This window comes from Heptranchias perlo, chromosome 5 (genome assembly GCF_035084215.1).
Source record: "Heptranchias perlo isolate sHepPer1 chromosome 5, sHepPer1.hap1, whole genome shotgun sequence".
NCBI lineage: Eukaryota > Metazoa > Chordata > Chondrichthyes > Hexanchiformes > Hexanchidae > Heptranchias > Heptranchias perlo.
This window is the reverse complement of record NC_090329.1, coordinates 27,452,884-27,478,172: the sequence shown is the minus strand read 5'-3', so window position 1 is coordinate 27,478,172 and position 25,289 is coordinate 27,452,884. Positions and strand designations below refer to the sequence as shown.

The 25,289-nt window shown below is 47.1% G+C and overlaps 1 protein-coding gene across 15 annotated transcripts in view; it reads left to right on the top strand.

Moving 5' to 3' along the window:
• Nucleotides 1–25,289, top strand: part of LOC137321665 (regulating synaptic membrane exocytosis protein 1-like) — a 984,914-nt gene that overhangs the window by 715,641 nt on the left and 243,984 nt on the right. For all 15 annotated transcript variants that reach the window (XM_067984176.1, XM_067984183.1, XM_067984175.1 and 12 more), the window contains one exon: nucleotides 23,627–23,739. In XM_067984176.1, coding sequence (XP_067840277.1) covers nucleotides 23,627–23,739 — 113 coding nt within the window. The remainder of the gene's footprint in view (nucleotides 1–23,626; nucleotides 23,740–25,289) is intronic.

Here is a 25,289-nt window from a genome sequence, read left to right as displayed (position 1 = left end):
CTCTATACTCACCGGGTCTCCCACTCCCTCAGTTTCACAGCTCTCTTTATACAGAGTATAGAGAGAGCTGTATTGTACCCCTTGAAAATTTCCCATTGTTTATCTGTAAATTTACCTATTAACAGCACAGCCCAATTTACTGTGGTCAATTTATTTCTCATCACTTCAAAGTTTGAAAGACGCAGCTTGGGAACTACAACATATATAAGTGGGCACATTATACTTGTCAATATTAAATGCCACCTGTGATTAATTTGCCCACTTGTGTACATTAAGTTCACTGCTCTTGAAGTACTGCACATAGGAAGTAAAATGAGTGACATATAAATTCCACGAATGAGGCCAAAATCACTCAGGATGAAATTGAAAGAGATCTCGATGTTTTGGTCGAGTCGACGCTCGACATGTCCAACCGCTGTGGAGCAGCAATCAATAAAGCAAATGAAATGCTGAACTATGTAGCCAAAACTGTTGAATACAAGTCAGAGGAAATCTTGCTCAAACTCCAGTGCTCAAGTTGGTCCACACCTTGAATACTGTGTGTCCAGTTCTGGTGATCAAGACACAAGGAAGTCATTTGAACCCTGTTGACGGTTCAGAGAAGAGCTGCAAAACTGATCCAAGCATCAGAGATCTGAGTTATGAGGAAAGATTACAGAAACTTTGCACAGCCTTGAAAGCAGGTGACTGAGAGATAATGTCATAGAGGTATGCAGTAAATCTTGACAAAGGACAAGAGTACACAGGTTCAAACCAGTAAAATTTAGGACTGGCATGAGGAAGTTCTTCTTCACATGGAGTGATCAGGACATGGAGTGGGCACCAGATAGAGTGGTGATGATGAAAATCCTGGTTTCATTTTTTAAAAATAGTAAGATACATGATGGTACCATAGGGTTCTTCTGGAAGGATGAGCAAAGATTGGTCGAATGGCCTTCTTTGTATCTGTCATGTGATCTTATGACACAAGTACAATATTCACAAAACAAGGACATATAAGGTAGCCAAACTTAGTGGGAGGATAGAAGATTGGGAAGTCTTCAAAAGACAGCAAAAAGTAACTAAAGGATTGATTAAGAAAGGGAAGATAGATTATGAAAATAAATTAGCAAAAAATATAAAAACAGATAGCAAGAGTTTCTACAGTTATATAAAAAGAAAAAGGGTGGCTAAGGCAAACGTCGGTCCTTTAGAGGATGAGACCGGGAAATTAATGGTGGGAAACATGGAGATGGCAAAAATGCTGAACAAATATTTTGTTTCAGTCTTTACGGTCGAGGACACTAAGAATATCCCAACACTGGACAAAAAGGGGGCTCTAGGGGGGGGGAGGAGCTAAATACGATTAAAATCACTAAGGAATTGGTACTCAGTAAAATAATGGGACTCAAGGCGGATAAATCCCCTGGACCTGATGGCTTACATCCCAGGGTCTTGAGAGAAGTGGCAGTAGGGATTGTGGATGCTTTGGCAATAATTTTCCAAAATTCTCTGGACTCAGCAAAGGTCCCAGCAGATTGGAAAACTGCTAATGTAACACCGTTATTTAAAAAGGGTAGTAGGCAGAAGGCTGGAAATTATAGACCAGTTAGCCTAACATCTGTGGTGGGTAAAATTTTGGAGTCTATTATTCAGGAGACAGTAACGGAACATTTAGATAAACATAATTTAATAGGACTAAGTCAGCATGGCTTTATGGAGGGGAAGTCATGTCTGACAAATTTGCTTGAGTTCTTTGAGGACATAACGTACAGGGTGGATAAAGGGGAACCAGTGGACGTAGTGTATTTAGACTTCGAGAAGGCATTCGACAAGGTGCCACATAAAAGATTATTGCTCAAGATAAAGAATCACTGGATTGGGGGTAATATTCTGGCATGGGTGGAGGATTGGTTATCTAACAGGAAGCAGAGAGTTGGGATAAATGGTTCATTCTCGGACTGGCAACCAGTCGCCAGTGGTGTTCCGCAGGAGTCGGTGCTGGGTCCCCAACTCTTTATAATCTATATTAATGATTTGGAGGAGGGGACCGAGTGTAACATATCAAAGTTTGCAGATGATACAAAGATGGGAGGGAAAGTAGAGAGTGAGGAGGACATAAAAAACCTACAAGGGGATATAGACAGGCTGGGTGAGTGGGCGGAGATTTGGCAGATGCAATACAATATTGGAAAATGTGAGGTTATGCACTTTGGCAGGAAAAATCAGAGAGCAAGTTATTATCTTCGTGGCGAGAAACTGGAAAGTCCTGCAGTACAAAGGGATCTGGGGGTCCGAGTGCAAGAAAATCGAAAAGTTAGTATGCAGGTGCAGCAGGTGATCAAGAAGGCCAACGGAATGTTGGCTTTTATTGCTCGGGGGATAGAGTATAAAAACAGGGAGGTATTGCTGCAGTTATATAAAGTATTGGTGAGACCACACCTGGAATACTGCATACAGTTTTGGTCTCCATACTTAAGAAAAGACATACTTGCTCTCGAGGCAGTACAAAGAAGGTTCACTCGGTTAATCCCGGGGATGAGGGGGTGGACTTATGAGGAGAGGTTGAGTAGATTGGGACTCTACTCATTGGAGTTCAGAAGAATGAGAGGCGATCTTATTGAAACATATAAGATTGTGAAGGGGCTTGATCGGGTGGATGCGGTAAGGATGTTCCCAAGGATGGGTGAAACTGATCCAGGGGGCATAATCCTAGAATAAGGGGCTGCTCTTTCAAAACTGAGATGAGGAGAAACTGTGGAATTTGCTGCCCCAGGAAGCTGTGGAAGCTACATCATTAAATAAATTTCAAACAGAAATAGACAGTTTCCTAGAAGTAAAGTGAATTAGGGGTTACGGGGAGCGGGCAGGAAATTGGACATGAAGCTGAGTTCGGATCGGTCAAGGCCCTGTGGGTGGCGGAGTGGGCCCAGGGGCTGAGTGGCCGGGTCCTGCTCCTACTTCTTGTATTCTTTAGATTTGAGGTTAGGATCAGATCAGCCATGATTTTATTGAATGGCGGAGCAGGCTCGAGGGGTCGATTGGCCTACTCCTGCTCCTATTTCTAATGTTCTTATGTTCTAAGCAAGGTTCGAGATTAGAAAAAGGTTTTTTTTTTCCCCCACAGCGTAGTGGATTTGGAACAGATTTCAAGAGAAGCTATTTGATTTGTGGTCAGTTGAGACGTGGGACTGAGAGTTATAGAGATATTAAACAGCATTGCTTCAGTTTTTTTTCAAGAGAGATTGGAGGATTACATTAGATGTCCTTATAAAGAGATCAGCGAGTGGTAATGGAGGAAAGTTCGTGATAGAGTATCACACATGGGAAGTAATTTTCACCTTCACCGCCTGAGCAGTAATCTGGTGGAGCAGATCGCCCGCCCATTGGAGAACCTGCAGTGTTCCTTCCATTGAAGTTTCTTATGTTCTTAAACTTCCCATACTGCCCCAAGGTCATCCCGGAATATTGCTGGGCAAAGCTCTGCTTTGTGTGTTAGGATCTTGTGCATGTATGTATCTGTGTGTTCAGGTAGTTCTCATGCTTGTGATCAAACGTGAGACACCTAGCAACATGAAATGGTGATGCCCTGGCGTGTTTCTCTACTTATAATTAATCTGGTGGGTGTAGCAATTTGAACGGGAGTTTAATTTAATTGTAACATGCCAGTTCAATCTCTCAAGTTATATCAATGCAATTTCAACTCACTTACCGCATTGTGAGTTTCTATAAATTAATTAAATATTATGAAAAATACAACTGCGATGCTTGAAGTTGATCAATTTATGTACTTTACATACTAATATATTAATAACGGACTAAAGTGGTAGCAACAATATTTAAATTGAACTGGTGGAACGCCAGAGAACCTTAGCAGAATTCCAACATATGTATTTATATAGCACCTTATCATATACTTAGAATGTGTCAAAGTGCTTCACATCCAACTGATAACAGTGACTGCAGTTCAAAAAGTAATGTAGGCAATTGTACACAGCAAGGTCCCACAAACAGCAAGTGAGGTGAATGACCAGTTGGTGCTGTTGGTTGATAATCTTAAATTTAGAGCTCGGCCATTTAAGAGTGAAATCAGGAAGCACTTTTTCACACAAAGAGTAGTGGAAAGTTACCACTCGCTGATCTCTTTATAAGGACATCTACTGCAACTCTCTCCCCCAAAAGGCTGTGGATGCTGGTTCAATGGAAATTTTCAAGACTGAGATTGGTAGATTTTTATTAGATAAGGGTATCAAAGGATATGGAGCAAAGGCAGGTAAATGCAGTTGAGATACAAATCAGACTTGATCTAATAGAACGGCAAAACAGGCCCAAGTGTCTGAATGGCCTACTCCTGTTCCTATGATGGAGAACTGTTGGCCAGGACACAAGGAGAACTTCAACAATCCAAAAATAAAACAATATTCGGAATAAGGTAGACGAATTAACAGTGCAAATAGATGTAAACGGATATGATATAATAGCAATTACAGAGACATGGCTGCAGGGTGACCAAGGCTAGGAACTGAATATCCCAGGGTATCGGATATTTAGGAAGGACAGGCAAAAAGGAAAAGGAGGTGGGGTGGTGTTGTTAGTAAAGGATGAAATCAGAGCAATAGTGAGAAAGGACATTGGCTCAGAAAATCAAGATGTAGAATCAGTCTGGGTGGAGTTAAGAAGCACCAAGGGGCAGAATACACTGGTGGGAGTTGTCTGTAGGCCTCCAAACAGTCGTGGTAATGTAGGGGACGGGATCAAACAGGAAATTAGAGATGCATGTAACAAGGGTACTACAGTAATCATGGGTGACTTTAATCTACATATAGACTGGCCAAACCAAATTAGCAATAATATTGTGGAGGGTGAATTCCTGGAGTGTGTACGAGATGGTTTTTTAGACCAGTACGTTGAGGAGCCAACCAGGGAACAGGCTATCCGAGATTGGGTATTGTGCAATGAGAAGGGGTTAATTAATAATCTTGTTGTGCGGGGTCCTTTAGGGAAGAGTGACCATAACGTGATAGAATTCTTCATTAAGATGGAAAGTGAAGTAGTCCAATCCGAAGCTAGGGTCCTAAATCTAAATAAAGGAATCTACGAAGGTATGAGGAGTGAGTTGTCTTGATAGATTGGGAAGCTTCATTAAAAGGCATGACAGTGGATAGGCAATGACTAACGTTTAAGGAATGAATGCATGAATTGCAACAATTATACATTCCTTTCTGGTGCAAAAACACAAAAGGAAATGTGGCCCAACCTTGGCTAACAAAAGAAATTAAGGATAGTATTAGATCCAAAGAAGAGTCATATAAAGCTGCCAGAAAAAGTAGCAAGCCTGAGGATTGGGAGCAGTTCAGAATTCAGCGAAAAAGGACCAAGAGATTGATTAAGAGGGAAAAAATAGAGTATGAGAGTAAACTTACAAGGAACATAAAAGTGGACTGTAAAAGCTTCGACAAGTATGTAAAAACAAAAAGATTAGTGAAGACAAATGTAGGTCCCTTACAGTCAGAAACAGGAGAATTTATAATCGGGAACAGGGAAATGGCAGAGCAATTAAACGTATACTTTGGTTCTGTCTTCACAGAAGAGGACACAAATAACTTCCCAGAAATGCTAGGGAACCAAGGGACTAGTGAGAAGGAGGAATTAAAGGAAATTGGTATTAAGTAAAAAAAAATGCTATGTTTCTATATTATAGGAACATATGGTTGGCATAAACCATCCGCATTTTATATTGACTATCGGTCTTTGAGATTCTGAGTGACCATGATGTGTTCTGTATATTTTTCAATTTTTTTCGTTCTTTCCCATGGTCTGGTGGCTTACTGGGAGATGGGCAACCTGCTACGACATTTCTTAAGTGCCATTCTAAAGTGGCTGTTTGAATATACATTAAAGCAACCCAAAGATAACTCTCCCTCCAATTACCCCCTTTCCCCATCGGGAAGATTCTGTTCTCCACTCGGCACTCCCAACAGCTGCATGGGAACTCAATAATTGTAAAAGGCATGATCTAATTGAATGACGGAACTGCACAAAGGGCTGAATGGCCGACTCCTGTTGCTATGTTCCTTCCTATGTTTCTATGTAAGGATCGCGGCCAAGAGCCCACAACCCATAGCTCTTCACTGGTGCTACAATACATGGCACACTGTATTTCTGTCCAATTTTAAAATATTTTGTGACACTTGTAGCACATTTTCCTTACCTACAAACATTTTACCAAACAAATTCCATTTTTGCAATTCTTGTACCCAAAAATATCGACTGCAACTACTTCATGCTGTCTCTTTATCACAATTGTAGTGTAAACTCTAGTTGAGTTGCCCGAAAGCCACTGTCCCACGCTGCACTGAAACCACCCGTTAACCACTGTCCCTCACTGCACTGAAACCACCCGTTAACCACTGTCGCTCACTGCACTGAAACCACCCGTTAACCACTGTCCCTCACTGCACTGAAACCACCTGTTAACCACTGTCGCTCACTGCACTGAAACCACCCGTTAACCACTGTCGCTCACTGCACTGAAACCACCCGTTAACCACTGTCCCTCACTGCACTGAAACCACCCGTTAACCACTGTCCCTCACTGCACTGAAACCACCCGTTAACCACTGTCCCTCACTGCACTGAAACCACCTGTTAACCACTGTCCCTCACTGCACTGAAACCACCCGTTAACCACTGTCGCTCACTGCACTGAAACCACCCGTTAACCACTGTCCCACTACACTGAAACCACCCGTTAACCACTGTCCCTCACTGCACTGAAACCACCCGTTAACCACTGTCCCTCACTGCACTGAAACCACCTGTTAACCACTGTCCCTCACTGCACTGAAACCACCCGTTAACCACTGTCCCTCACTGCACTGAAACCACCCGTTAACCACTGTCCCACTACACTGAAACCGCCCATTAACCACTGTCGCTCACTGCACTGAAACCACCCATTAACCACTGTCCCTCACTGCACTGAAACCACCCATTAACCACTGTCCCACTGCACTGAAACCACCCGTTAACCACTCTCCCACTGCACTGAAACCACCCGTTAACCACAGTCCCACGACACTGAAACCGCCCATTAACCACTGTCCCACACTGCACTGAAACCACCTGTTAACCACTGTCGCTCACTGCACTGAAACCACCCGTTAACCACTGTCCCACACTGCACTGAAACCGCCCGTTAACCACTGTTCCTCACTGCACTGAAACCACCTGTTAACCACTGTCGCTCACTGCACTGAAACCACCCGTTAACCACTGTCGCTCACTGCACTGAAACCGCCCGTTAACCACTGTCGCTCACTGCACTGAAACCACCCGTTAACCACTGTCGCTCACTGCACTGAAACCACCCGTTAACCACTGTCCCACACTGCACTGAAATCACCCGTTAACCACTGTCGCTCACTGCACTGAAACCACCCGTTAACCACTGTCCCACACTGCACTGAAACCACCCGTTAACCACTGTCCCACACTGCACTGAAACCACCCGTTAACCACTGTCCCACACTGCACTGAAACCACCCGTTAACCACTGTCCCACACTGCACTGAAACCACCCGTTAACCACTGTCCCACACTGCACTGAAACCACCTGTTAACCACTGTCCCACACTGCACTGAAACCACCCGTTAACCACTGTCCCACACTGCACTGAAATCACCCGTTAACCACTGTCCCTCACTGCACTGAAACCACCCGTTAACCACTGTCCCACACTGCACTGAAATCACCCGTTAACCACTGTCCCTCACTGCACTGAAACCACCCGTTAACCACTGTCCCTCACTGCACTGAAACCACCCGTTAACCACTGTCCCACACTGCACTGAAACCACACGTTAACCACTGTCCCACACTGCACTGAAACCACCCGTTAACCACTGTCCCACACTGCACTGAAACCACCCGTTAACCACTGTCCCACTGCACTGAAACCACCCGTTAACCACTGTCCCACACTGCACTGAAACCACCCGTTAACCACTGTCCCTCACTGCACTGAAAGCACCGGTTAACCACTGTCCCACACTGCACTGAAACAACCCGTTAACCACTGTCCCACTGCACTGAAACCACCCGTTAACCACTGTCCCTCACTGCACTGAAACCACCCGTTAACCACTGTCCCACACTGCACTGAAACCACCCGTTAACCACTGTCCCACACTGCACTGAAACCACACGTTAACCACTGTCCCTCACTGCACTGAAACCACCCGTTAACCTCTGTCCTACACTGCACTGAAATCACCCGTTAACCACTGTCCCACACTGCACTGAAACCACCCGTTAACCACTGTCCCACTGCACTGAAACCACCTGTTAACCACTGTCCCACTGCACTGAAACCACCCGTTAACCACTGTCCCACTGCACTGAAACCACCCGTTAACCACTGCCCCACACTGCACTGAAATCACCCGTTAACCACTGTCCCACACTGCACTGAAACCACCCGTTAACCACTGTCCCACACTGCACTGAAACCACCCGTTAACCACTGTCCCACACTGCACTGAAACCACCCGTTAACCACTGTCCCACACTGCACTGAAACCACCCGTTAACCGCTGTCCCACACTGCACTGAAATCACCCGTTAACCGCTGTCCCACACTGCACTGAAACCACCCGTTAACCGCTGTCCCACAGTGCACTGAAACCACCCGTTAACCACTGTCGCTCACTGCACTGAAACCGCCCGTTAACCACTGTCCCACACTGCACTGAAACCACCCGTTAACCACTGTCCCACACTGCACTGAAATCACCCGTTAACCACTGTCGCTCACTGCACTGAAACCACCCGTTAACCACTGTCCCACACTGCACTGAAACCACCCGTTAACCACTGTCCCACACTGCACTGAAATCACCCGTTAACCACTGTCGCTCACTGCACTGAAACCACCCATTAACCACTGTCCCACTGCACTGAAACCACCCGTTAACCACTGTCCCACACTGCACTGAAACCACCCGTTAACCACTGTCCCACACTGCACTGAAACCACCCGTTAACCACTGTCCCACACTGCACTGAAACCACCCGTTAACCACTGTCCCACACTGCACTGAAACCACCCGTTAACCACTGTCCCACACTGCACTGAAACCACCCGTTAACCACTGTCCCACTGCACTGAAACCACCCGTTAACCACTGTCCCACACTGCACTGAAAGCACCGGTTAACCACTGTCCCACACTGCACTGAAACCACCTGTTAACCACTGTCCCACACTGCACTGAAACCACCCGTTAACCACTGTCCCACTGCATTGAAACCACCCGTTAACCACTGTCCCACACTGCACTGAAACCACCCGTTAAACACTGTCCCACACTGCACTGAAACCACCCGTTAACCACTGTCCCACACTGCACTGAAACCACCCGTTAACCACTGTCCCACACTGCACTGAAACCACCCGTTAACCACTGTCCCACTGCAATGAAACCACCCGTTAACCACTGTCCCACACTGCACTGAAAGCACCGGTTAACCACTGTCCCACACTGCACTGAAACCACCTGTTAACCACTGTCCCACACTGCACTGAAACCACCCGTTAACCACTGTCCCACTGCACTGAAACCACCCGTTAACCACTGTCCCACTGCACTGAAACCACCCGTTAACCACTGTCCCACACTGCACTGAAACCACCCGTTAACCACTGTCCCACTGCATTGAAACCACCCGTTAACCACTGTCCCACACTGCACTGAAACCACCCGTTAACCACTGTCCCTCACTGCACTGAAACCACCCGTTAACCACTGTCCCACACTGCACTGAAACCACCCATTAACCACTGTCCCACTGCACTGAAACCACCTGTTAACCACTGTCCCACTGCACTGAAACCACCCGTTAACCACTGTCCCACACTGCACTGAAATCACCCGTTAACCACTGTCCCACACTGCACTGAAACCACCCGTTAACCACTGTCCCACACTGCACTGAAACCACCCGTTAACCGCTGTCCTACACTGCACTGAAATCACCCGTTAACCACTGTCCCTCACTGCACTGAAACCACCCGTTAACCACTGTCCCACTGCACTGAAACCACCCGTTAACCACTGTCCCACACTGCACTGAAACCACCCGTTAACCACTGTCCCACTGCACTGAAACCACCCGTTAACCGCTGTCCTACACTGCACTGAAACCACCCGTTAACCACTGTCCCACACTGCACTGAAACCACCCGTTAACCACTGTCCCACTGCACTGAAATCACCCGTTAACCACTGTCCCACACTGCACTGAAACCACCCGTTAACCGCTGTCCTACACTGCACTGAAATCACCCGTTAACTACTGTCCCACTGCACTGAAACCACCCGTTAACCACTGTCCCACTGCACTGAAACCACCTGTTAACCACTGTCCCACTGCACTGAAACCACCCGTTAACCACTGTCCCACACTGCACTGAAACCACCCGTTAACCACTGTCCCATACTGCACTGAAACCACCCGTTAACCACTGTCGCTCACTGCACTGAAACCACCCGTTAACCACTGTCCCACACTGCACTGAAATCACCCGTTAACCACTGTCCCTCACTGCACTGAAACCACCCGTTAACCACTGTCCCACTGCACTGAAACCACCCGTTAACCACTGTCCCACACTGCACTGAAACCACCCGTTAACCACTGTCCCACTGCACTGAAACCACCCGTTAACCGCTGTCCTACACTGCACTGAAACCACCCGTTAACCACTGTCCCACACTGCACTGAAACCACCCGTTAACCACTGTCCCACTGCACTGAAATCACCCGTTAACCACTGTCCCACACTGCACTGAAACCACACGTTAACCACTGTCCCTCACTGCACTGAAACCACCCGTTAACCGCTGTCCTACACTGCACTGAAATCACCCGTTAACCACTGTCCCACTGCACTGAAATCACCTGTTAACCACTGTCCCACACTGCACTGAAACCACCCGTTAACCACTGTCCCACTGCACTGAAACCACCTGATAACCACTGTCCCACTGCACTGAAACCACCCGTTAACCACTGTCCCACACTGCACTGAAACCACCTGTTAACCACTGTCCCACACTGCACTGAAACCACCCGTTAACCACTGTCCCATACTGCACTGAAACCACCCGTTAACCACTGTCGCTCACTGCACTGAAACCACCCGTTAACCACTGTCGCTCACTGCACTGAAACCACCCGTTAACCACTGTCGCTCACTGCACTGAAACCACCCGTTAACCACTGTCCCTCACTGCACTGAAAGCACCGGTTAACCACTGTCCCACACTGCACTGAAACCACCTGTTAACCACTGTCCCACACTGCACTGAAACCACCCGTTAACCACTGTCCCACTGCACTGAAACCACGCGTTAACCACTGTCCCTCACTGCACTGAAACCACTCGTTAACCACTGTCCCACACTGCACTGAAACCACCCGTTAACCACTGTCCCACACTGCACTGAAACCACACGTTAACCACTGTCGCTCACTGCACTGAAACCACCCGTTAACCACTGTCCCACACTGCACTGAAACCACACGTTAACCACTGTCCCACACTGCACTGAAACCACCCGTTAACCACTGTCCCACACTGCACTGAAACCACCCGTTAACCACTGTCCCACACTGCACTGAAACCACCCGTTAACCACTGTCCCACACTGCACTGAAATCACCCGTTAACCACTGTCCCACACTGCACTGAAACCACCCGTTAACCACTGTCCCACTGCACTGAAACCACCCGTTAACCACTGTCCCACACTGCACTGAAACCGCCCGTTAACTACTGTCCCACACTGCACTGAAACCACCCGTTAACCACTGTCCCACTGCACTGAAACCACCCGTTAACCACTGTCGCTCACTGCACTGAAACCACCCGTTAACCACTGTCGCTCACTGCACTGAAACCACCCGTTAACCACTGTCCCACACTGCACTGAAATCACCCGTTAACCACTGTCCCACACTGCACTGAAACCACCCGTTAACCACTGTCGCTCACTGCACTGAAACCACCCGTTAACCACTGTCCCACACTGCACTGAAACCACCCGTTAACCACTGTCGCTCACTGCACTGAAACCACCCGTTAACCACTGTCGCTCACTGCACTGAAACCGCCCATTAACCACTGTCCCTCACTGCACTGAAATCACCCGTTAACCACTCCCACTGCACTGAAACCACCCGTTAACCACTGTCCCACACTGCACTGAAACCGCCCGTTAACCACTGTCCCACACTGCACTGAAACCACCCGTTAACCACTGTCCCACTGCACTGAAACCACCCGTTAACCACTGTCCCACACTGCACTGAAACCGCCCGTTAACCACTGTCCCACACTGCACTGAAACCGCCCGTTAACCACTGTCGCTCACTGCACTGAAACCACCTGTTAACCACTGTCCCACACTGCACTGAAACCACCCGTTAACCACTGTCCCACACTGCACTGAAACCACCCGTTAACCACTGTCTCACTGCACTGAAACCACCTGTTAACCACTGTCCCACACTGCACTGAAACCACCCGTTAACCACTGTCTCACTGCACTGAAACCACCCATTAACCACTATCCCACGCTGCACTGAGGCCCACTGTGAGCCACTGTCGTACGCTGCACTGAGGCCCACTGTGAGCCACTGTCATACGTTGCACTGAGGCCCACTGTGAGCCACTGTCGTACGCTGCACTGAGGCCCACTGTGAGCCACTTTCATACGTTGCACTGAGGCCCACTGTGAACCACTGTTGTACGCTGCAGCGAGGCCCACTGTGAACCACTGTCGTACGCTGCAGTGAGGCCCATTGTTAACCACTGTCGTGTGCTGCAGTGAGGCCCATTGTTAACCACTGCCGTATGCTGCAGCGAGGCCCACTGTGAGACACTGCCGTATGCTGCAGCGAGGCCCACTGTGAGACACTGCCGTATGCTGCAGCGAGGCCCACTGTGAGACACTGCCGTATGCTGCAGCGAGGCCCTCTGTGAGACACTGCCGTATGCTGCAGCGAGGCCCACTGTGAGACACTGCCGTATGCTGCAGCGAGGCCCACTGTGAGACACTGCCGTATGCTGCAGCGAGGCCCACTGTGAGACACTGCCGTATGCTGCAGCGAGGCCCACTGTGAGCCGATGTCATACGCTGCAGTGAGGCCCATTGTGAGCCCTGTCCTGTGCTGCACTGAGGTCCACTGAGCTGAGGCCCACTGTGAGCCACCGTGCTATGCTGCACTGTGCCCTACTGTGGGCCACTGACCTACCCTGCATTGAGGCCCACTGGGGCCCACTGTCCTGCACTGCACTGAGGTCCATTGTGAGCCACTGTCCCGCACTGGAGTGTGGTCTTTTGTGAGCCACTGCCCTGGGCTGCACTGAGGCTCACTGTGAGCCACTGTCCCGGACTGCACTGAGGCCCACTGTGAGCCACTGTTCCGGACTGCACTGAGGCCCACTGTGAGCCACTGTCCCGGACTGCACTGAGGCCCACTGTGAGCCACCGTCCCGGACTGCACTGAGGCCCACTGTGAGCCACTGTCCCGGACTGCACTGAGGCCCACTGTGAGCCACTGTTCCGGACTGCACTGAGGCCCACTGTGAGCCACTGTCCCGGACTGCACTGAGGCCCACTGTGAGCCACCGTCCCGGACTGCACTGAGGCCCACTGTGAGCCACCGTCCCGGACTGCACTGAGGCCCACTGTGAGCCACCGTCCCGGACTGCACTGAGGCCCACTGTGAGCCACTGTCCCGGACTGCACTGAGGCCCACTGTGAGCTACTGTCCCGGACTGCACTGAGGCCCACTGTGAGCCACTGTCCCGGACTGCACTGAGGCCCACTGTGAGCCACTGTCCCGGACTGCACTGAGGCCCACTGTGAGCCACCGTCCTGTGCTACACTGAGGCCCACTGTGAGCCACCGTCCTGTGCTACACTGAGGCCCTTCATAAGTATCCTTCATGACCACTCATGAAGCACAGTTAGAATTATAGAATGATACAGCACAGAAGGAGGCCTTTCAGCCCATCGTGCCTGTGCTGGCTCTTTGAAAGAGCTATCCAATTTGTCCCACTCTCCTGCTCTTTCCCCATAGCCCTGCAAATTTTTTCCCTTCAAGTATTTATCTAATTCCCTTTTGAAAGTTATTATTGAATCTGCTCCCACCACCCTTCCAGGCAGTGCTTTTCAGATCATAACAACTCGCTGCATTAAAGTTTTTTCCTCATGTCACCTCTGGTTCTTTTGCCAATTACCTGAAATCTGTGTGCTCTGGTTACTGACCATTCTGCCACTGGAAACAGTTTCTCCTTATTTACTCTCTCAAAAACCTTCACGATTTTGAACACTTCTATCAAATCTCCCCTTAATATTCCCTGTTCTAAGGGGAACAACCTCAGCTTCTCCAGCCTCTCCATGTGACTGAAGTCCCTCATTCCTGGTAAATTTCCTCTACTCCCTACTTCCTGCTCTACTTACCAGTCTATGGAGGGAAAATCGCATGGGGCCTTTTTTGAGCATAGGTAGCGTGATGTGCTGTTACCCTGCGCCCAGTGGCCTCTGCGTAGGCAGGACGCAAGTTTGGACCCACTCGAACACTTACCTGCAATCAGCGTTCCTTTCCAGGCCTTGCACGTGGATTCAATTCAATTCGCACTTTCCACCACCAGAGGGAGCTCAATCTCTTAAAGGGAGGATGTTTCTCAGAAATCTCTTAAAGGTAGCTGGTCCCTGTTATTTGCTGAAAATAACAGTCTGCTGTCTGCGCGGAGTCTGAACAGAGATCAGACATCGTACACGTAAAACATAGATGCAGGTCCTATCCCTTTGTTTACACACTGATGAGTTATGTTAAAACATTGAATAAAGGTTACGCACTACTAAATCCCACATCCTCCAATCTGCACGCCAGACCTCACCAATCTGTCGATCTGAGTTTGTACCAGGCCTGCGAGAGAGTGTGCAGCAAGGATCTCTGCTGATGCACTACAGACCTTGGTGCAACAGGTGGACAGAAGGAGGGACATCCTATATCCTTGGGAGGAGGGGGGAATTGGGGGGAGGCAAGAGGCCCTCCAGACATATACCTAAAAGGCAGTGGGAGGCAGCGGGGGATGAAGTCAATGCCAGGCGCACAGCATCATGAACATGGATGCAGTGCAGGAAGACGTTCAATGCTTTGACATGAGTGGTCAAGGTGAGTGAGGTCAACTGTCAAGTGGCGTCTCCTACCAACTGCACCACGCACTACACCCCCCCATCACCCACATACCAATAAGCTCTTTCCATCAGTACTCAACTCTTCCAATCAGATGCTTCCTCTCACCCTTACACATTACAGATGTTTCAAGCCGCACACACTGGCAGCTATTCAACCATGACAGGCACATCACCCAGACACACGTCCCACGTTCTTGCAGGAGAAGGTGGCGCATATCAAGAGGCAGCAAGTGGCCGTGGCATTTAGCCCCTCGAGCCTATTTCCGCCATTCAATGAGATCATGGTGGACCTGTGATCTAACTCCATATACCTACCTTAGTCTCATATCCTTTAATACCCTTGGTTCACAGAAATCTATCAATCTCAGATTTAACATTCACAAGTGAGCTCGCATCAACTGCCGTCTGCAGAAGAGCGTTCCAAACGTCTCCCACCCTTTGCGTGTAGAAGCATTTCCTAACTTCACTCCTGCACGTCCTGGCTCTAAATGTTTGCCTGTGTCCCCGCGTCCTAGTATTCAAGTCTAGGAGACCTCCAAAAACAGTTACAAATGTCTCGGCCGCCAGAAGCAATAATCCAGCCACTAACCTGTAAATCCTGCATTGTCCCTTTAAATAGCGCCGGTGGGGGGGTCCTCCAGGCACTCTAAGACACGTTCAGATGGTTGGGGTTAAGACTGTGCGTTGAGTTGAGCATTAAGTCCCAAAATGGTGTCTATCACTTTAAATCAGCGTTGCACACTGATTGAAGCCATTTTCTCCCGACTTTACATGATTCCAGCGTTCGTTATCTGCACCTGCGCTAACTCCTATACCAAATGGCGTCTGGCGCACATCACGCTGGAAACTTGCACGCCATCTTAGATGTTGGAGAGGCCGTGCAGCACCGAAACAATGGGTGCTACACGGCCCAATTTAGCGCCTGTAATCCTTTAACTTCCCATCCAAAGTCACTGAATGAATTTGTTGTTGAGAGCTGCTGAATGGAATTGGTACGAATCAGGGCGCAGAAATAGCGTGAGTCAGTGAGAGGTGCCGATGTAAGTTGCTGGATGAAAATGGTTTGAGGCTCGTGACTGGAGCAGGGCATGACCAGTGCAGATCCCTTTGACTGGACTAGTGCAGATCATATATAGCTCAGGCTTGAATCTGATATTTGAGCAGCTGAAATTTTTTACACCTCAAAGCATTTATCTAATAGTTTCTCAAATAAATTGGACAAAATTGAAACCCTTTATTCTGTATCAAGAATCTTGGAATCTAAAAATAGGCACCTGGGAGTTTGAGAGTGGTTGTAAGAGACATGGGGAAAATGGATGATGGTGGATTTGGAGGAGAAAGAAAAGAAGAACTTGCATTTATATAGCGCCTTTCACGTCCTCAGGACGTCTCAAAGCACTTCACAGCCAATGAAGTACTTTTGAAGTGCAGTCACTGTTGTAATGTAGGGAAACGCAGCAGCCAATTTGCACACAGCAAGGTCCCACAAGCAATAATGAGAAAAGGTTGTATCAGAGAATACATTTTATGTACAGGGCTCCACTTTGTGCATTTTGGAGAATCTGGTGAAACAGGCAATATCTTAGAATGTCACAAGACAGCTCAAATCACCAAGGTTCCTTTTGCATGGCCGGTACCAACTATTGGCAAATAAGATAGCCTTGTGCAGTTCTCACCTTATAATAGATGCATCTGTCTGTTTGGCAACTATGGGGTAGATTTTAGCCTGGGGCCATTTTCAGACCGACAGTCCCCCGAACCGAGAGGCCCAAGGAACATTGGAGATTGGTCCTCGGGCCCCATTAACACGCGAGCTGGTAGCATGTCCGAGAGAAGACATGAATGATGGGCTACCTGCCTCACCGCAGCGGCCCTCAGGTAAGTCCTGGGAGGGGGAGTGTGCTACGGGTTGTGGTGGGGAGGGGGGATCAACTGCAACTTCTGTGGAGTGAGGGGAGCACTTCGGCTGCACAGGGATGTTTTTAAAAAAACGTCACATACCTTTTATCGATGGCTACGGAGGCCGCTAAAGAAACCTGAATGAGGTAAGCCCAACACCTGCCCCTCTCATGGCCGACAAATTTCATGATGGGTTCAACAGGCATTGGGCCCCAATTTACATAATTAAATTGCGTAATGCCTGTTTTAGGCATCCACCTGGGACAACTAAAAATAGGTCCTCATAAACCAGCACAATACATACCAATTTCCACCCCGATATGTTTACCTTTTCTCGACATGTAAAGACAGTTTTTGTAATGAGACCCACTCTCTGGAATGCTGAGCTGAAGTAAGTTAGTGTAAACCAAAAGTGAAGGTCATAGAGGAGGTATGATACAATGGCCTTATAGCTGTAGGATAAAAAGTGTGACCATTGTCATGATAATTATGGAAGACCCAGGGGCTAATCACCCTTTGACGGAGCTCAGCAGCTTCAAAGTGAGGTCTTCCACAGCCTTCTTATCCCCGTGTGTGTTGTCTGTGAGTATCATTCCCTCTAATAAAATCAATAAGCAAATAATTTATATCTCGAACTTTAATTCCTGGCACAGAGACAACTCCAAGTTTGTACAGTATTAGTCAACAGTTGGCATCCCAGATGGGACCTAAGTTCTTACGTATTATAGATTGAGGCCAGGACTATTGTCAAGAAAGCGCTACCTCAAAGTCTTAAAAAAGCAGGAGAAGTGCTTCATTCCTACTGCTGAAACTGATTGATACTCTGCATAAAAGATGAGAAATCAACTTTAGTAGTCAAAACAGAGAAAATTATTTTATAAAATAAGGGAGTACAAAGAAAGCTAACCAATTATCATAGAAGAATCATAGAATGGTTACTGCACAGAAGGAGGCCATTCGGCCCATCGGGCCTGTGCCGGCGCTTTGTAAGAGCAATCCAGTTAGTCCCATTCCCCCGTTGTTTCCCCATGCCCCTGAAGATTTTTTCCCTTCAAGTATTTATCCAATTTCTTTTTGAAAGCCATGATTGAATCTGCTTCCACCACCCTTTCAGGCAGTGCATTCCAGATCATAACTACTCACTGTGTAAAAAAGTTTTTCCTCATGTTTCCTTTGGTTCCTTTGCCAATCACCTTAAATCTGTGTCCTCTGGTTCTCGACCCTTCCGCCAATGGGAACAGTTTCTCTTTGTTTATTTTATCTAAACCGTTCATGATTTTGAACACTTCTATCAAATCTCCTCTTAACCTTCTCTGCTCTAAGGAGAACAACCCCAGCTTCTCTAGTCTATCCACATAACTGAAGTCCCTCATCCCTGGAATCATTCTAGTAAATCTTTTCTGCACTCTCTCTAAAGCCTTCACATCTTTCCTAAAGTGCAGTGCCCAGAATGAGACACAATACTCTAGCTGTGACCGAACCAGTGTTTTAGGAAGGTTCAACATAACTTCCTTGCTTTTGTAGTCCTTGCTTCTATAAAGCCCAGGATCCCATATGCTTTTTTAATTGCTTTCTCAACCTGTCCTGTCACCTTCAAAGATTTGTGCACATATACCCCCAGGTCTCTCTGTTCCTGTGCCATTTAGTTTATATTGCCTCTCCTCATTCTTCCTGCCAAAATGTATCACTTTGCACCTCTCTGCGTTAAATTTCATCTGCCATGTGTCCGCCCATTCCACCAGCCTGTCTGTGTCCTCTTGAAGTCTATTATTATCCTCCTCACTGTTTACTACACTTCCAAGTTTTGTGTCATCTGCAAATTTTGAAATTGTGCCCTGTACACCCAAGTCCAAATCATTAATACATATCAAGAAAAGCAGTGGTTCTAGTACCGACCCCTGGGGAACACCACTGTACACCGCCCTCCAGTCCGAAAAACAACCATTCACCACCACTGTCTGTTTCCTGTCACTTAGCCAATTTCGTATCCATGCTGCCACTGCCCCTTTTATTCCATGGGCTTCAATTTGCTTTCAAGCCTATTATGTGGCGCTTTGTCAAACACCTTTTGAAAGTCCACATACACCTCATCAACCAGATTGCTCTCATCAAAAAACTCAATCTCGTTAGTTAAATGTGAAATCAAAAGCAAAATACTTCAGATATTGGAAATCTGAAATAAAAATAGAAAACACGATTTGCCTTTAACAAATCCATGATGGCTTTCCTTTATTTGTCCAAGTGACGATTAATTTTGTCCCCGGATTATCGTTTCCAAAAGCTTCCCCACCACCGAGGTTAAACTGACTGGCCTGTAGTTGCTGGGTTTATCCTTACACCCTTCTTTGAACAAGGGTGTAACATTTGCAATTCTCCAGTCCTCTGGCACCACCCCTGTATCTACAGATGTTTGGAAGATTATGGCCAGTACCTCCGCAATTTCCACCATTACTTCCCTCAGCAATCTAGGATGCATTCCATCCGGACTGGGTGACTTATCTACTTTAAGTACAGCCAGCCTTTCTGGTACCTCCTCTTTATTAATTTTTAAACCATCCAGTATCTCAACTACCTCCTCTTTTACTGTGACTTTGGCAGCATCTTCTTCCTTGATAAAGACAGATGCAAAGTACTCATTTAGTACCTCAGACATGCCCTCTGCCTCCATGCATGAATTTCCTTTTTGATCCCTAATCGGCCCCACCCCTCCTCTTACTACCCATTTACTTTTTCTATACCTATAGAAGACTTTTGAATTCCCTTTTATGTTAGCCACCAGTCTATTCTCATACTCTCTCTTTGCCCCTCTTATTTCCTTTTGCACTTCTCTGTACTTTCTATATTCAGCCTGGTTCTCACTTGTGTTATCAAACTGACATCTGTCACACACCCCCTTTTTCTACTTCATCTCACTCTCTATCTCTTTCATCATCCAGGGAGCTCTGGCTTTGGTTGCCCTACCTTTCCCCCTCGTGGGAATGTACCTCGACTGTACCCGAATCATCTCCACTTTCAAGGCTGCCCATTGTTGCATTATAATTTTGCCTGCCAATCTTTGATTCCAATTTACCCGGGCCGGATCCGTTCTCAACCCTCTGAAATTGGCCCTCCTCCAATTAAGTATTTTTACTCTAGATTGCTCCTTGTCCTTTTCCATAACTAATCTGAATGTTTTGATACTATGATCACTGTTCCCTAAATGTTCCCCCACTGACACTTGCTCCACTTGACCCACCAGCGTGAGATTAAGATATAAAGGCCTAATTAATAAATTAATATTACAGGGATTGTTAATGTGTGTTATGGTAATAACTAAGATGTTAGCCAATTGGCAATTGACAAAAGAAAAGTCAGAAATGGAAGTGCAGATTAAAGATGAGGAAAGAGAAACAAAGAACCTAGAGGTTCAGAATACATCCTGTGCACTCCAGTAGAGCAATTTAAAAGTCATAATCAATATCGAAGGTGAATTGCAGAGCTAGAGGAACAGTTACATGACCATAAGGGAGCAGTATAATCTCTCCTTGAACACTGTATGTAGAGGCCAATGCATCTGCCACACTTTGAGACTCAGTTCACTGAGGCCCTACCTGCTTCACCTCCCCCACAGGGATGGCCTACAGGCTAATCACCCTGTGACTGAGCTCAGAAACTATAACACGAGGTTTTCCGCAGTCTTTGCATTGTCATGGGTTTGTCTGTGAGTACCATTCCCTTTAATAAAATCTATAAAGACTCTGCATCTAGAACATTAATTCCTGGTACAAGCTTGTCTCTAGCAGTATTAATCAACAATAATGACCAGATATTTGTACTTTAATGATTTGGCTGAGGAATAAACATTGGCCAGAACACCAGTCTTCTTTGAATTGTGTCTTGGGATCTTTTACATCCACCTCAGAGGGCAGACAGGGCCTCAGTTTAATGTCTCATCCGAAAGACAGCATCTCCAACAGTGCAACACTCCCTCAGTACTGTACTGAAGTATTAGCCTGGATTATGTGCTCAAGTCTCTGGTGTGGGACTTTACTTTCTGACTCAAGGGGTGAGTGTGTTAACACTGAGCCAAGTCTGACATTTTACCAAGTGAGAGGGCAAGGGGAGTTGTGATAAAGATTGAAGTCACTGAGGATGAGGAGTCGCTTGGTGCAGAAGCTGAGGAAGGATATCCCGCAATGGGGCTTGGGGAGCTGGCAGACAACGGAGAGTTTAAAGGACAGGGTGAGGTGCTTGAATGAGGAGAAGATGGCAGAGGAGTAGAGCGAAGAGGCTGAGGTGTGACATGATAATAAAGACCATGCCATAGTGATTGTTTGGGGTAAAGAATCAAAGGGGTGCAAAATACCTGAGAGGGAAAAGATGAAAGGCGGAATGCCAAGGTGATCGGGATGAGAGAGGAGAAAAGGGAGAAAGAAGTAATGGGCTTGGGTCAAGAGCGGCTGCCAAAATGTGCACACAAATGCACGCAAAGGGAATTCTGGGTGACAGAAACATGGCAGAGATTAGACAAGACTAATGATTAGATGAAACAACAAGCAGTTGCAAACAGAGAAGAAGCAATATGAAATAGTCCAAAGTTAAAGCCTGAGGGCAGGGGGCTGTGGTGAGATGAACTCCACTTGTAATCAGCGTTGAAGCAACCCAACAACCAATATTCCCAATATTCAGGTAGCAGTGAGGAGTAGGTGGATCCAGGAGCCGTTGGAAGAACAGAGCATCAGCTGAGGCATTGGTGGAGGTTGCTGAGAGAGAGTTGACCGGGAATCAGCTGAGCTTGATCCCGGGGACTAGCGAACAAGTGTGGAGCAGTGGGTGTGAAATCCAGGAAACCAGAGTATCAAAGACTAGAGAGCTGAGGAAGGGTGAAGGCTGAATCCAAGGAAACAGTGTAAATGAGGAGGATGCTCGAAGGAACAGCTGTAGAGCACCAAGTAACACACAAGATTGGAAGCAGTAGACGCCTGAGGAGCTGATCCAACCCAGCTCTAAGAAGTATGATAAAGACATTCAGAAGGCAGAGTAGATCAGAGTCAGTGGCCACGGGATGTGAGCAGATAATTGCAAAGTAAAGATCATTCAGCAGCATGGGAACAACACCTAGACCAAAGTGGGATCCAGCAAGAGTAGATCAGAGTCAGCTCGACAGTGTGGAGAATCCCAGCAGAGGAGCAGAAACTGAGCCTGCAGAAGCATTGGAAGTAGGCCAGGTAGTTGAATAGAAGCAGTCCAGCAGAGACACTCTCAAGAATGTCTGTTGGGAAGGTAGGCATGTTTGGATGCACTCACACTACAGCTGTAGTGTCAGTGCAAAGCAGTTACAGTGTAAATGCAGCCCAAATCTGTTGTCAAAGCCCAACCGAACACCAGAGCGAAGCAGAGTGAGATTCAGAATCAGTTCAAGCCTGGACAAAGAATTCACACTACAAAAATCCACTTTTCCTAGACATTTTTTAGCAAATAATATTAGCTTCTTTCACATTAGGTTTAGTGGCTGTTCAGGTTGCTGCCTCCTGACACACAACAGGCAGCAACTCCAAAATAAACCTGCTGGATTTGCTAAAGCTCCTGGTCACCGAGACCCATTTTTTTACCAGGGGGCAGATTTTAACTCGGAGCGAGTTTCTGGTGAGAAACTGTTCTGGCGAGTTGACTTAAATGCCGGGCCTCATTTAAATGCCACCAGTCCACTTCCCACCCAGAATGGGCATGAAGAGGGTGGAGAGCAGCTGCTGCCCACGAGCTTGCATGTAAGTGATGCGGAGGGGATTTCAGGAGGGTGTCGTGGGAGGGATGCTGGGGGAGTCCAGGGCAGAGGAGATCATGACTCTCCTTTTGGTGCTTGGAGAAGCACTCCTGCTCCTCCTGGCCTCACAAAGGAAAGTTTTACACTTACCTGAAGAGCCTCTTTTCCCTTCAGATCAACTTCTGCCAGGTGGGAAATTGGCCGCAGCTTCCCCGCCCAGGCCCCGGCTAAAACTAATTCGGGGTCCTATTAACTCTGAGTATGTGAAGTGGGTATTCGTACTTTATGAAGCCATTTTTGGGTAGGCTAAGTTTCTTGAACAGCCTGCTCAGAAACCTCCCCTGCAGCAAAACCTTGCTAATTGTCATCTGGAAGCTTGGACTGAGAAAAATGCTATTGTTTGCTGAGGTGTTAATACTTTTTGCTGAAAAAATAAATTAATAGCAGCAGCTGCAATTAGCGATGTGATGATGGTATCAACTTGTCATTGTCGTTGAGGTGAAAGGGCGAACTCTACACATAAAGCAGGGAGCGGTACTTACCAGAACTCTCCCTGTCAGTGTTACATCCGCAATGGGAGCACAGAATCGACTGCAAGGTGTTTATAAAGAAGATTTAGTTGTACGACACAACACCATTAAATAACGGAGAAAATTGTTGCTGTATGACAGCTTTAAGTTTGCTCAACTTAGCATTTCCTTTTGAAATTCAAAAACACTTTGTTTCCACAGGAAGCCGAATAATGGAAGAGCGAACAAAACAGATGAAGGCGAAAGTGCACCCCAGTAAGCAGTCTATGGGTTCAGTAGCCAGTTTGGAACAGGAGCGCGAACTATATGCAATGGTAAGAATGTACAACATTTTCCCTTGACAGTTTCGATCGGTGGCAAAGCCAATTATTTCTTGTCAAATTGAAGATCAGATTAAGGAACTGGCAAAAATAGGCCTCACAATTCCTTGAAATCCACACAATATAACAGTTTAGAGAGTTTGTGTTAGATGTTCCTGTGGGTCCAGTTGGACGACTTGCCTGCTGTCTGAACTCAGGGAGGAAGGCAGAGGGCAGGGATGCAGCAGTATGCATCCCTGCCCACTTTTCCTTCAGGTTCTACAACTATACTGATCGATTAGGGGAGGTATAGAAGATGAACATGCAGCTCAGAATATTACACCCCTGACTACACTGCCCTGGTATATAGATAAAAAGAAAAAACAGTCAAGGTTATCACAATCTAAGATCCATAACATCCAAAGTCATTACCAGAAGGTAGTCATGATGTGGAGATGCCGGTGATGGACTGGGGTTGACAATTGTAAACAATTTTACAACACCAAGTTATAGTCCAGCAATTTTATTTTAAATTCACAAGCTTTCGGAGGCTTCCTCCTTCCTCAGGTAAATGTTTACCTGAGGAAGGAGGAAGCCTCCGAAAGCTTGTGAATTTAAAATAAAATTGCTGGACTATAACTTGGTGTTGTAAAATTGTTTACAATTACCAGAAGGGTCACGGTACAGAAGACTAAATGAAGATGGACAAACTTAATCTGTAGGAAATTAATGAAAGGGAGGGAAACTGGGCGGGTGGGCAGTTAAAATGTGATTAGTTACCGCTGCAACGGTACCTGGATCTCGCCGCATCCAATTTAACCCGCTCTTCTGAGCAGGTGGCGAGGGCAGCCGCCTGAAGCCAGCAGGGTCCTCCTTTAAAGGTGCTAATCAGGATCCGATGACGTCAATCGGATCCCGACTGCATTTTAACTCTTTCCCACCGGGCTGAAGCAACTCGGAAGAGAATTGGGACGTGAAGAAATCCTGAAAGGTAAGTGTTTTACTTTCTTTCGTGAAACTTCTCCAGCCCCAGAATCTCTCCCACGAAACACTTCCAGAGCCCCTTTCTCACACTTACTTGCACGGCCGCCCAATTTGCGCGAGGCCAGCAGTCGGTAAGTGGCCAGTCAGGGTAAAGTCGCCGTGGCATCATGTTGCCGCAAGCAGGTGGGAAACTAACTGACTCCAGCTGTTTCCCGCCGTAATATGGAGAAGCTGGAGTTGTTGTCCTTAGAACAGAGAAGGTTGAGGGGAGATTTGATAGAGGTGTTCAAAATCATGGAGGGTTTTGAGAGAGCAAGTAAGAAGAAACTGTTTCCAGTGGCAGAAGGGTCGGTAACCAGAGGACACAGATTAACATGAGGCAAGATGAGGAGAAATTTTTTTATGCAGCGAGTTGTTATGATCTGGAATGCACTGCCTGGAAGGGTGGTGGGAGCAGATTCAATAATAACTTTCAGAAGAGATTTGGATAAATACTAGAAGGGGGAAAATTTGCAGTGCTATGGGGAAAGAGCAGGGGATTGGGATTAATTGGATAGCACTTTCAAAGAGCGGGCACAGGC